The 14848-nt window shown below is 41.1% G+C and overlaps 1 protein-coding gene across 1 annotated transcript in view; it reads left to right on the top strand.

Moving 5' to 3' along the window:
* The window catches only part of LOC136859346 (peripheral plasma membrane protein CASK), an 842635-nt gene that overhangs the window by 341481 nt on the left and 486306 nt on the right, over window positions 1-14848 (top strand). Inside the window, exon 3 of the mRNA XM_067138692.2 lies at window positions 13070-13175. Within this exon, the coding sequence (XP_066994793.2) occupies window positions 13070-13175 (106 nt within the window). The remainder of the gene's footprint in view (window positions 1-13069; window positions 13176-14848) is intronic.

The raw sequence follows: 14848 nt of genomic DNA, 5'->3' as shown, positions 1-14848 counted from the left end.
GTGCTGGCCTTTGGTTACATAGGTCCCGGGTTCGATTCCAAACAGGGTCGGGAATTTTAACCATTGTTGGTTAATTTCGCTGGCATGGAGACTGGGTGTGTGACGTCTTCATCATAATTTTATCCTCATCACGACGCGCAGGTCGCCTAAGGGAGTCAAATCACCTGCAGCTGGCGAACCGACCATGTCCTCGGACACTCCCGGCACTGAAAGCCATACGCCATTTCATTTTTTTACCCCTTATACGAAATGAGGTTGAACGTGGACTAACAAATGCGGATGTGTACCAAGTTTGGTTCAAATCGCTCCAGTAGTCCCGAAAAATATGGATTCGACACGATTATTAGTCGTTTTATTCGTATTTGTATTTCACCCCTTGTCCTAGAGTTTCTGAAGGTGTCTTGCCCCCACAGCATTTTTTACAAGTAGTAAGTACGCTAATATTTTCACCAAAGTAAGTTGACAGCTATGCTGGGAAATACACGCATAGGCCTAAAACCATAATCTCGGTCATTTTGGTCCATTTATTTTTTCACCCTTCCTCACTCTATGGCAAAAGGAACTAAACTTGTACTTTAAAAAAAGCTGAGTATCACTATTCATCCCAGCGACCCCGAAAACTATGGATTCGACACTATTTATGATTTTTATATCTCCCCCCTAAAGGGGGTAGGGGTGTCTTATCCTCACGCGGTTAGTCTCCTGATAGTAAGTCATACGTGTACCAAGTTTGATAGAAATCGCTCCAGTACTGAAAAGTATGGTTCGAGACTAATATCGGTCGTTTTTAGTTCCTGGGAGTTCTAGGGTTGTTTTGCCGCAACAGCATTTTTCATAGATAGTATTATTTATACCAAATTTAGTTGACAGCTGTGCTGGAAAATAGACACATACATCCAAAATCTCAGTCATTTTGGACATTTCATTTTTTCATTCTTTCTCATCCCCATGCCGGAGGGGGCTGAAATTCAATCGAAAAATATTCTAGAGTGTCAATGTTCATCTCAGTGACCCCTAAAACTTTGGATTCGACACTATTTTTGATTATTTTTATATCCCACTCCCTCCTCACCCCCGCACCAAAAAGGGGGCTGAACTTGGACTTATAAACAATCTGGTATGTGACTATTCATCTCAGCGACCCCAAAAACTATGGATTCGACACTATTTTTGATTATATTTATGTATCACTCCCCCTCGACCCCACCCCAAACTGGGCTGTACTTTGAATTTTAAAAATCCGTAGTGTCACTATTCATCTCAGCGACCCCAAAAACGATGGACTCGACACTATTTTCGATTATTTTTATATCCCACTCCCCCGTCGCACCCACCACAAAGGGACTGGACTTATAAAAAATCTGGAGTGTCACTATCCATCTCAGCGATCCAAAAAACGATGGATTCGTCACTATTTAGGAAAATGTTTATAACTCACTTCCCCCCTCGCGCCCCAACCCAAATGGACAGAATTTGGACTTACAAAAATTCTGGAGTGTCACTACGGTATTCGACACTTTCGATTATTTTTATATCTGACTCTCTTCGCCCTTCGCCCGTAAGGGTGCTTGGGGTGTCTTACCGCCACGCAGTTTGTCTCCTAATACTAAGTCGTAAGTGTACCAAGTATGGTTGAAATCACTCCATTGGTTTAGGAGGAGATGTAACACACACACACACACACACACACACACACACACACACACACACACACACACACACACACACACACACACACACACACACACACACACACACACACACACACACACACACACACACACACACACACACACACACACACACACACACACACACACACACACACACACACACACACACATAAAACAACATTTATACCGGGTTGTACAGCTGTCCCTATTTTTTTTTTCAAACATATGCAACCAGGTAGGAATTAAATGCCTCCTAATCTTATCTTGCGCAAAATCTTACAGAAATTTTATGTGCATTTAATCCGACATAGACTTCTCCGTACAATGCCAAAACGGTACAAGAGGCAGTAAGTGAAGCCCATCACACAGACACTGTACCATTTTATGTAGAGCGGGGTCCAATACTCCAGTCATTTTTACGAAATATTACTTTCTTGTACAAACCATAGCCACTCCTTTAGCTGTCGGTAGAGAATTGCGCACCTGATTGGTTCAAGAGGCCATTTTCTTTTGAGAGAAAAGGGTGGTCACTCTATCATAGTTAACGTGATAGGTTAGGACCAATTACAGCCATGTCAATTCACCGCCATTTTGTATAGTATGTGTATGTATGTTCAGTCTTCAGCCCTAAGACTGGTTGGATCCTCAACAGCTCCGCCATCAGCTGTCATAGATGGCCTAGGCATCACTGAAGAGGCGTACTAGGGAAATGAGGAGTGAGGTAGTTTCCCGTTGCTTTCCTCACCGGGCCAGAAGTTGCTATTACATATCAGTCTGCCAAGCCCACTGAAATGCATGCACCAACCAACCCTATGAGCAACATTTTCACACCATTCATAGCAGGGACTGGCTGCAGAAGGAATGGCATGACTAGTATCGCTCATACCTCAGTCACTTTCATATTGTCAAAGCCAAGGATAAGACAGAGACATATCAATGAAAGTAACAAAATTGCTCTAGCCTATACCAGAAGACATAGTGCAGCGTAAACAGTAGGTCCTGCCAGCAAAGGCATATTTTGTGTAGTTGATAGAAACGCGTTTTTCATAGTATTTTATAATCTATGGCACGCAAATTATGTGCAGCAGATGTGATAGCTTACGCCATATAATGACTATCAGTACAGCTTTCAATAAAGTCATAAAACTGGACCATAAGACTGCAACACGTCGGTAACTTTCGCTCTCCTCGTGAATACAGAGTTGTGGGAGGTAGACGTTCAAGAAGGAAGTAGCTGCGCGGAATTAAGCAAGTCAGATGTACGTGGATAAGCTGCAGGGAGCAGTGAGGGTTCGAAAACTTATTGAGTCATGCTTTCTTAACTTTTATTTTGTACACTTCTAGGCATCCTTTCCGAAGACTTGACTTTTCTGAAGTCTCAGATATTTTTCTAAGGAAGTTATAATAAACAGACATTATAATTATCGCCATGTAAGCACCGACTACGGACAAATTCATTGTGAATACCTCCTTAAACGTAACGCTGGAAACATTTAACCAAGTAATAGGTAAATACTCCACTCGTAGGCCCTAACTATCTGGTCGTAACTATCTGGGCTTAAGAGACATGATTCTTTAGCACGCTGTGGTGATTGCGGAAGGGTAGACCTATCTGCACACTCGAGTTCGTAACTTGTAACATACAAGATCAGTTTCGAGGCGATATCGTAGGTTATTCCATTAGTGCAGAGTTACGAGACCTATTTTTCGTTGCCTGGAATGGCTACATGGTACTAATCGCTGCCAGCATGTGATTTTTCCGACGGATTCACAGTTCGAATCTAGCTGTGAGCTTTTCATTTCTATCTGTATACGCTTAAGGCATTCGCAGTTAAGGTTTAACTTCCTAAAGTCTCAAAAGTCACGTTTCACCTTTAGAAAGAAAGCATTCATCAGGAAGGAATAAATAGGCCTACATGCGACTTTTATATGGCAAACGGCTCCAACAAATGAAGTGTACTGCTCGTATTGTCAGCATTCAACCTAACAATTGCGCACGTTTGACTCGAAGAACGACTGGACTTCCTGCGTAGGGCACATAAAACAGCACATAGTAATATTTACAGCAAAGTGCGGGTAGGTTCCACCACATACGCTGCAGCAAGCAAGAATGACTCATCTCTACCGTACTCAGATATGCATTGACGAAGGAGGTGGCCATTTTGAACATTTCCTTCATTAATCGAATGGTCGTGCACAAGTCCAATGCACCTTTGTCGGTAATAGCTTATTTTACTGCAAATAGCTCTTTTAAGATCTACTTAGAAATGAGCAGAACAGAGCACCTGCAACATGAGGACTGATTATGATTTAGATTTGTCTTCAACAACGCTACTCACACGCACATTTAACAACGAAATACAAAAATCGTCCTATATCGAACTCGAACCTCTGACTAACGAGCACCAATTTCTTTCTCTTACTTCAAGCACGCTCGGCTATCACGAGCTGTCGTTTGCCAGCGTTATATCAACACTACTTCTAGTCATTCTGCCATCATATTCTGTCATTCAGTGATATAGAATTTTCGCGATTCTTTACAATAATTCGCTATTGTTGTGTTAATATTGATTTCGTTGACACGAAAACCAGACATCGCTGGAAATAGCCAAGGTCAATGTTTTCAGGTTACGCTATAATCTGCGGGTCGTATAAAACTGAGTGAATATGGGCAGCTGTACTACTCGGTATATATACTAGCTGTAGTACCCGGCGTTGCTTGGATAGTTTTTGAATGTTTACCTTTAAGACTGGTATTACCAGTTAGTTATGGGTGAAGTGATTTTTATAACATTCCTTTTTGAGGTGTTGATTGATATTTACGATCCATTATGTAGTTTTTTATTTAGATGTGTTTGATTTCAAGTTTTAGATTATTTAATTTTTGAGTAAAACTTTGTCCTTGTGAAAGCTCGAATTGCCTGGAAGTGATACCTACAGTGGCTCAAAAAAGTATTGGTCTGTCCATAGCCGTGGTATGAACGGAACTCTATGGTACAAATAATGGTGCATATAATGGAATTATACATATGCAGATATGTAAGACAGTCAAATACATCAGTAGGTTGAATATAGAGCCAAGGAGATTCACGCTGTTTGCAAAATGACCATAATACAACGGCGTGCGTCATTACACGCCAAACAAGTATTGGTCTAGTACACAGTATCATCGTGATATCGTGCTGTCTGGTGCATCTGGCTTATTGTGTCTGTGCTGACACGGTGGAAGGTAATATTCAGCACTTTTTCCGTGTTCAGCTAACAGTGGGAAGGAAAATGAAAAAAAAACAGCCGTGGAAGAAAGGAGGATTGTAGTGCGACTATTTCAGGAAGATAAATCTTTCAAGGGTATAAGTGAAATTATTGGAAAAACTGTTACAACTGTTAAAACTGTTGTGTACAGGTACAAACAAACAAAGACAATAGAAAATAGACAAGGAAGTGGCCGTTCCTCAAAGTTATCAGTACAAGAAAAACGGCAAATTGTGCGTAAAGTGGCCCAAAATCCTCAGCTAAGTGCGCCGAAGATAGCAACTGTGTTACAACAAGATGTAGGAGTGCAAGTGTCATCTGAAACTATCTGAAATGTGCTACACGAAAGAGGATATGCGGGCAGAAGAGCCCTCAGAAAGCCGTACATCAGTAAGGCTAACAGAAAGAAGAGACTTACGTACGCTAAAGAGCACAGAAATGACAGCTATGAGGATTGGAAGACAGTCGTTTTTACTGATGAGAGTAAATTTACCCTCTTCAGGTCAGACAGACGAGTGACTATATGGAGGAAGACAAATTCTGAACTTGAAGAGAAGAACCTGACAGCTACTGTGAAACATGGAGGTGGTTCCCTGATGGTGTGGGGTTGCATGATTGCGAATGGTGTAGGTGAATTAGCCTTTATTGAAGGGACTATGGATCACAAAGCGTAAATTAACATCCTCAAGACATATTCCATCAAGTGTACAAAAATGGGACTCTCAGCAAAGTATACGTTTACTCAAGATAACGACCCCAAACACACAGCCCTGAAGACGAAGCTATGGCTGTTATATAATACACCGCGTTGGATGGAAACTCCACCACAATCTCCTGACATCAACCACATCGAGAATTTGTGACACTATTTGGAGCAAAACGTGAGAAAGCATGCAATATCAAACAAAGCTGACCTGAAAGAAGCCTTACTCACCGAACTTAATAACATACCACAGAAAACTACGGAAACCTTGGTACGATCGATGTCAAATAGGTTAGCTGAGATTATAAAGAGGAAAGAAGGACCTACCAAATACTGAAACGTTCAAGAAGGATAAAGAAATTGCGTTATGTTAATTCAGACCAATACATTTTTGGTGGCAAGTGAAAATGATTGTTTTAATTATATGGACATAGAAGAATTATGTTTTTCTTACAATGTACATGTTACACAAGATGATAAATAATCAGGGATTCTAGTATATGTCAATTTTTATAATCATTCCCTTAGATTCCTCGTACTCATATATAGCATATCTCGACAGACCAATACTTTTTTGAGCCATCGCGCTATAGAATTCAACTGTTATTGAGACTGACGCCACTCAGCATTGTGACCCCAAAAGAAGTGGATTCAACACTAATCTCGGTCATTTTAGACTATTTACATTTAATCCCATCTCAGGCCTCCATCTCAGCGGAGGCTGAACAAAGACTGAACGGTCACAATGAATCTCAGCGACAGATATACATTGGATTCGAAATATAGGTTATTTCCTTTTTTTCATTTCATCCCCTTCCAATCCCCAACCCCATCGGGGGCCGTGATGTTTCATCTCTATAGTAATTTTTCTTTTATGATAGTAAGCATATGCGTACCAAGTTTCTTAAGATCTGTTCTGGAACATGCCCAAATACATCCATAATCTCGGTTATTTTCACATTCATTTTCACCCCTTCTCCGCCTCCACACTGACTGCGGCTCAAATATGACTTAACCATGCAGAGTGTCACAGTTTAACTCAGCGACCTCGTAAACAATGTATTCAATTAATATCAGCCATTTCCATTTATTTTTATATTTCACCACCTGCCCTAGGAGTGCTGGGGGTGTTTTACCCCAACAGTACTTTTTTCAGTTAGTAAGTCATATGTGTACCAATTTTTTATGAAAGCTATGCTGGAAGATACACACTTACATCCGTAATTTCGGTCATTTTGAACATTTTCTCTTCCACCCTTTTCTTATCTCCATGCCGACGGGGGCTGACATGACATCCGGAGTGTCATTATTCACCTCTGTGACTGTACATTAATATTTGTCGTTGTCTATTATTTTTATATTTCACCCTTCTGTGTTTCTTATAACTCACCCTAGCCCCTTGAGTGCTAGGGATATCTTACCCCCATAGTAATTTCTGCTATATAGTAAGTGATGTGTGTACCAAGTCTGGTTGACAGGTATGCTAGAACATACACACACACGTCGTTAAACTCGGTCACTTTGAACATTTTCCTTTTTTCGCCCGTTCTCACGCCACTGCCGTTGGATCTGAACTTTATCTTAAACGGCAACCCGTGTCACAGTTGATCTCATCGACAACAGAAACTATGGATTTGACACAAATATTGGTCGTTTCCGGTTAATTTTTACATTTCTCCCCTACTTTAGGGGCTAGGGGTCTCTTAGTGTTCTCTTACCCCTAAGGTATTTTTTCCTGTTATAAGCCAATTTTGGTTGAAATCTATCCTGGAACATACACACATACGTCCAATATTTCGGTCTTTTTGGAAATTTTTATTTTCTCCTTTTCTCACCCATATGCGAAAGGAGCCTGATATGGACTTCTAAGAATCTAGAGCGTCACTATTCATCTCAGCGACGTCTAAAAGTGTGGATTCGACACTATTTTCGATTCTTTCTCTATCTCACCTCCTCGTAGTTGTGCTAGGGTTGTCATACTTCCACGCAGTTAGTCTCCTGATAGTAGATAATAAGTGTACCAAGTTTGGTTGAAATCTCTCCCGTAGTCCCGAAAAGTATGGATTCAACACTAATATCGGTCGTTTTTAGTTATAATTTTAAATCGCCCCTTCTCTAGGGCTTCTAGGGGTGTCTTGCTCCCACAGTATTTTTACAGATAGTGGGTATTTGTACCAAGTTCAGTTGACAGCTATACTGGAACGTACACACAAACGTCCATAATCTCGGTCATTTGTACATTTTATCTTCTTCATTCCTTCTCACCCGCCTGCCAACTGGGACTCATCTTGGACTTAATCGACATCCGGAGTGTCACTATATATTTCAGTGACCCCAGAAAACTATAAATGTGCCTCTATTTTCGATTATTTTTTTATCAAACCCCGTTCAACACCTACCCCTAGGGTGCTAAAGTTGTCATAACCCTATGATGTTTATCTCCTGATAGTAAATCATAATTGTACCAGGTTTGGTTAGAATCGCTCCAGTAGTCCCAAAAACGAATGATTCGACACTATTATTGTTCGTTATAAATATATATTTATTTCACATACACAGGCTACATCCAGTATCTCGGTCATTTTGGACAAATTATTTTCCACCCCTTCTCAACCCCTTATGCCAAAGGGGGTTAAACTTGGACTTTAACAAATACGAATGTCACTATTCATCTCAGCGACCTCGAAAAACTGTGGATTCGACACTATTTTCGATTATTTTTCTATATCAATCCCCCTCGCTCCCACCCTGCCCCTAAGGGTGCTGGGTATCTTACCCCCACGCAATTTGTCTCCTGATACTAAGTCACAAGTTTGGGTGAAATCGCTCCAATGGTTTAGGACGAGATGTCATACATACATACATACATACATACGTACATACATACATACATACATACATACATACATACATACATACATACATACATACATACATACATACATACATACATACATACATACATACATACATACATACATACATATATATAATGGCACTTACATACATATAGATTATATGCGTAAAAGCATTTGTATTTAACTTCCTTAAGTCTCAAGAGCCATTTTTCATCTTTACAGAGAAAGCGTAGATAAGAAAGGAATAATTAATAACGAGCGACTTCCATATGGCAAACGGCTATAACGAACTTCTTGTCTAGAAAGCCAAGAATAATGGCCGGGAGGATTCATCATGCTGACACCACGATAACTCATAATCTGCAGGCTTTCGGGCTGAGCAGCAGTCGCTTGGTAGGCCAAGGCCCTTTGGGGCTGTTGCGCCTTAGTTTCTCCCTACAACAAATGAAGCGCACTGCACTTATTGTCAACATTATGACACACCCTTTTAACCAAGCAACTGCGCACGATCGACTTGTAGGGCTGATAACAGACCACGTCGTATCTTTGCAGCCAATTGCGAACACCTAATATAGGGTTAGCGCAAAAGCAAATATTATGTATTCACGGGAGGATTGTGTGAATATTGTACTACTTTATGGGGAAGCAAGGCAGAATTTACGGGAAGCCAGACGCTTGTATCAAGAACGATTTCCTGAACGAAGGCTACCAGTTGCAGATACATTTCGATGTGTTGCAAGGTGGTTACGTGCAACGTGGTCATTTTATACATTACTCCCCGTTCGGAATGCTCCAGTAACATCTGAAACTAACGAAGAAGCTGTTTAAAACGCAATTGCGTACAACACGCATACAAGCTCACGGGCTATTGCAAATGAACTGAACATTAGTCATGGGTTTGTACTGCGCATATTGCACCGCCGTAAATTCCACCCCTACCATCAACAACGACATCAGGAACTTCACGGGGACGACTTTCAAAAACGGATAGAATTTTTGCAATGGATATTGCGAAGAGTTGAAGCGGGCGCGCATTTCTTAACTGACATTCTCTTTAGTGACGAATCCAAATTTCACAACAATGGAACTGTTAATCGTTACAACATCCATTACTGGAGCGTTGAAAAGCCTCACTGGATAAGTGGATCTCGATTTCAGGTACAATGAGGTGACAACGTGTGGTGCGAGATAATAGGTGACAAGATAATTGGATTATATTTCTTCAATGGAAACCTCACGGGACGACGCTATCCGCATTTTCTTCGATACCTCCACTGTTATTGGAAAATGTTCCTCTTATGACACGGTTAAGGATGTTGTTGCAGCAGGATGGAGCTCCTCGACACTGGTCATTGGCAGTACGGAAGCACTTGCATAAGACGTATCCTGAACGATGGATTGGACGAGGGGATCCTGTCACATGGCCGACTAAATCACCAGACCACATTCCACTGTTATTTTCCTCTGAGGTTATTTAATAAACGGGCCTATGAGCAGGAGCCAAAGAGACCTATTCATTTGCGGAGTCTCATCACTGAAGCCTTGGATAATTCAGCTTTCTTACAACATAGTATCAATACAAGATACCTGGAAGATTATACCGTGTGGTACAACTGCCCCTATTCACTCAGTTGTATGCAACCTAAATATTATAGTCTAACCTATTTTTTTTTGTATTTTTAGGTTAGACTATAATCTGTGGATTGCAGGTATCTTGTACTGATACTATGTTGTAAGAAAACAGAATTATCTAGAATTCTAGCCAGTATATATATGAGTGAGTTGTTCTGAGTTGTGAGAGGGTAGGTGTTCTTGTCATATTTCAGCTGTTTTGATACCACACGTTAGTGGATCGGAGGTGAGTTGTTATGGGGTTGTGCTGTTGATACTGCGTAGTGGCGGTGATTATTGTTTTAAGAGTAAGTACAACTAAGCAAGCATCCTCCTTTAACACTAATAATCAGAGGGGAAAAAACTGGGAGGGGTCGAACACTTCAAGAAAGGAACGTATCGGCCAAACAAAGACATGGACCACGATGGGTATGAAAATGAGAGACTCCTTAGGATTCGCTAATCTAATAACGTCGGAGTTGGAAAAAAGAGTTGCCCAAGGTTGGTTGTGCAGGAAAAATATATGTTAGGAGCCTGCATTGGTAAATAGAAGGGGCTCCGTGATTAACTCTCTTTTCAAGTAGAGAGCCCATTTTAGCTGTCTCTTACGACAGACAGGGGATACGGTGTATGTATTCGATACCTCCACTCACCCAGGGAATAGAACACAGGTCAATTAGAAAACGAATATTTTAATATTCGGAGGCGTATTACAGTCCCGAAGAAAATAGGGGACATTTATTAGACTTCTGCAGGAAATATGGGTGCTCTATTTTTTCACTGTTTCTCCAGATCGGTAATTTATTTCGTTTGTTGGTTTGAAGTTATTCCTTTTTTTTTTTACAATTCACTTCACGTCACACCGGTACAGATAGATATTATGGCGACGATGGGATAGGAAAGGGCTATGAGTGGGAAGGAATCTGCCGTGGGCTTAATTAAGGTACAGCCCCAGGATTTGCCACGTGTGAAAATGGGAATCCACGGAAAACCATCATCAGGGCTGCCGATAGTTGGGTTCGAACATAGTATCTTCCGAATGCAAGCTCACAGCTGCTTGCCCCTAACCGCGCGCCCAACTCGCCCGGTCCCTTATTTCTTACAAACCATGAGTAAATCACTTGGATAATGGCCTACTTTTGTCTAACTTATCGTCGTTCAATAAAACTCTGGAACTAGTTAGTGTGGCTGTCATTACGGAGTGGAGAGCACAGGTGTTGCGAAGTGCTTCTTACTTTCGATAATGAACATCTCGACACGAAATTAACCGTACACAGGCGAGGTGACTTGCTGTTTCTCTTAAATAGCTTCTCCTTCTTCATCGATAACCAGACTTTGTTTCGAGTGGTGTATATGATGATGTCTGTACTTTTTCTTAACCAGCCCTTGTTCTCGGGCAGCCTCTCTTTGACAGACTCTCGATTCGATTCGCAGGTCACTCAAAAATTGTACGGGATGTAATCTTCTTCTAAGGGTTTGCGACTGACTTTATTCAGTTTTGTCAGAGTAACTGAAGCAGAAGCAAGTAAGCAAGTTTTATGCGCGTCGATGTTGTGATCGTAGCCACCGGAACTCCATATTTACCTGGAATCCAAACGGCAGTGAGGTGACATTTCAATTAAAAGTTTCATATGCATTGGCTGGGATTCGAACCACGTCTACGTTGACGAGAAGCTAGTGACCATGTCACTTGGCTTTCATGCCCCCCAGTTCTGTTGAGAAGATGCTAACTGCTGATATGGGAGTCAGAGAACTCGGACGGAAAGTTAATAAATATGGCAGAGTAGTTCATTGTACTGACTGCGAGACACATACATATCGTGCCACGAGCTCATCATTTTGTGTGTGTTTTTATGGTGTGAATAATTTGATCTCTGAACTACTGAACAGGATAGTTTCTTCGTTCTCTCTCTCTCCTTAGGTGTGGTGGTGGAAAGTGGCTGAGTATAGGCATATAAATTCCTGCACACGTACGTGTGTGTGCCTCGGAAGTAAAGGGCACTATGTCACAAATATGCAGTTCTACAACAGGGCAAAGATAATGGTTTTTAGTGTTTGTTTCACTTGCCTGTTTTCTTTTCTTTTTCTTTACGAAAAGCTTCGAAAACTACTTTTACACAACAATAATGTTTCGACTTTTAAACATCATCTTCTCATATTTTGATTATTTCTTCTATTGGTTTTGTAAATATACTGAACTTGATGCCTTTTACCTCCAGCTGGCTAGCTTAGCTTACTTGATATTGCGCGTATGAGATAGTGTTTTGCACCCCAGAAAAGAGCGCAGAAAATACAGTTAATATATGTCAAAACATCAATTTCAGAAAAAGTGGACAGTGCCATTTACTTACTGTTCAAATACATATTCATTGTACCGAGCTCGATAGCTGCAGTCGCTTAAGTGCGGCCAGTATCCGGTAATCGGGAGATAGTGGGTTCGAGCCCCACTGTCGGCAGCCCTGAAGATGGTTTTCCGTGGTTTCCCATTTTCACACCAGGCAAATGCCGGGGCTGTACCTTAATTAAGGCCACGGCCGCTTACTTCCACTTCCCAGGCCTTTCCTATCCCATTGTCGCCGTAAGACATATCTGTGTCGGTGCGACGTAAAGCAAATAGCAAAAAATAAAAATAAAAAAATAAATAAATAGCATATTCATTGTGAACTGTTATGATTTTCCCTTGTAACGAGTAAAGGATAGTATAAATATTATATTGTAATCGTAAGCTAAAAATATAGTGTGAATACTTTAATAGCTTCATGGAGACTTATGCGGCTTATTATGTTCGCAAAGTGCATCGATGTGGACGATGGTATGTTTTGAAAATATCTTGTGAACTCTAGAAAATATTACTTGTTGGTGTAAAAGTTGACTATAAAGATATCCTCCTTCCTTTGTTTCTGTCCCTATTTATTTGTTTATTACTGTGATGATATCACTTCTAATACTTTTGCCCATGAATTCTGTTTCAGATTTGAAACGCGAAGCCACGATATGCCATATGTTGAAGCACCCGCACATCGTGGAGTTACTGGAGACGTACAGCTCCGAGGGCATGCTCTACATGGTCTTCGAGTAGTGAGTGTCGAATTATATCTGCCATATTATTTGAGTATATTTTCTGTATCGTAGTAATGTAGTTTTATCTACTTTTCAAAAAAGGGGTTAGCTTTCTCTATTTTTGAATTATACTGTATATGTATATGTTAACTGCAACAACCCTAGACCCATTTCAAAGAGTTCCAAACATTCACGATTTTGGCCGACACCACTCCACTTACGGAAAGAGACAAGTTCGTAGTGCTGCGAGCACTTAAAGTAAGTGAGCAAAAGATGCAGGTTTATCAGTTCAACAACGCTCCAACATTTCGAACACCTCGAGTTCTTCATTCTGACAGTAGCAGATAATAGTAGCGCATGGAAATCACAGTGATATCCAAAGTCAAGGAACATTCGAGAGGCATTTAAGATGTTAAGGACATACTTGCCTCGTGGATGAAAGACAAGAGTCAAAAAATTGATCTACGATTCTTCGGTTTGTTCATTTTATAAATAAGCGGTCCTTCCGCCGCGGTACGATAAATGCTCAGTCATTCAGCATTCGGTAGTATATCTTTCCGTATAGCACTTCATAAACATTTAACCCTCGGCACGTCGCGCCGCGGTCTTTTCGACCGCACGCATCCTTCTTTTATTACTCTGTCTTCGATTGTTACATAACAGATTTCTCCCTCCACCATATCTATCCCGCAACCTTCCTCTAGTGTTTATAGCCAGGTAGCGCTCCCTAATTGCTCTTCTGTTGTCACTGTGGATGTTTATGTAAGTGCGCGGTGCTTTCGACCGCGGGCGACTACTGCCGTTTGTTGAATTTGGTTCTAAACCTGGACGCGCAACTATTCGTATACACGAATTGTTTGACTGTTTACTTGTGTTGTGAGTGAAAATGGATTCCGAAGAAGTTGATAGGATAAACAAATTGATTGATGGTGTGGAAAAGGAAACAGAAAGACGAAGACTTCGTGTGCTACCTGCTCACTGTGTATATGCCGGGAGCACACTGTCTTCACCTGTCAAGCCTGCAGTATGGGGACATTAGGAGAAGATGAAGAAAATGAAGATGACCGTTTTATTATCTAAGGACACAGTCAGCTCATGAATATAATGAAGAATGACCAATAAATTGCCTTTAGTGAACAGTAAATGTCTAATTGCTGTCACCCTTCTATCTGTTGTAGTATTACTGTATAACAAAGACAAAGTCACCTCCGTACAGGCCATGAAAGCCCTTGGAAGAGTGGAAGGTAAAGGCTTCCACCATTGTTAACCGCGGCACGTGATGGGGTAGAGTGGTTAGTTCTACGTCCGGGCACCTTTGCCCCCAGGAATTAACTTGGTACTCATTTTAGGTGTAGACTGAGTGAACCTCAGGGCCATATGCACCTCCGGAAGTGGAAATATCGTTTCTTAAATTTTACGACTTCCTGACGGGGATTTGAGCCCACGTCCTTCCGGGCGAACCGAGCACGCCTTTACCGCCTCCGCCAGGCAGCCCCTATTGGACTGTATACCATATTTATATTGCTGTACGTTTGTACTGTACATATTTTTAATGATAGTTGTACATTACTCGTACGGTACATTGCACTATACTCCTTTTACCAGTTTACTTTTATGAATTCTGTGAATCTGTGTTCACCCCATTTCACTGTTTTTTGATGTGTTAAGTAGAACGTAACGTAATTGTATTA

The sequence above is a fragment of the Anabrus simplex genome, chromosome 1 (assembly GCF_040414725.1).
Source record: "Anabrus simplex isolate iqAnaSimp1 chromosome 1, ASM4041472v1, whole genome shotgun sequence".
Taxonomy (NCBI): Eukaryota; Metazoa; Arthropoda; class Insecta; order Orthoptera; family Tettigoniidae; genus Anabrus; species Anabrus simplex.
The sequence above is the reverse complement of the archived record's forward strand: the minus strand, read 5'-3'. Positions and strand labels throughout refer to the sequence as shown.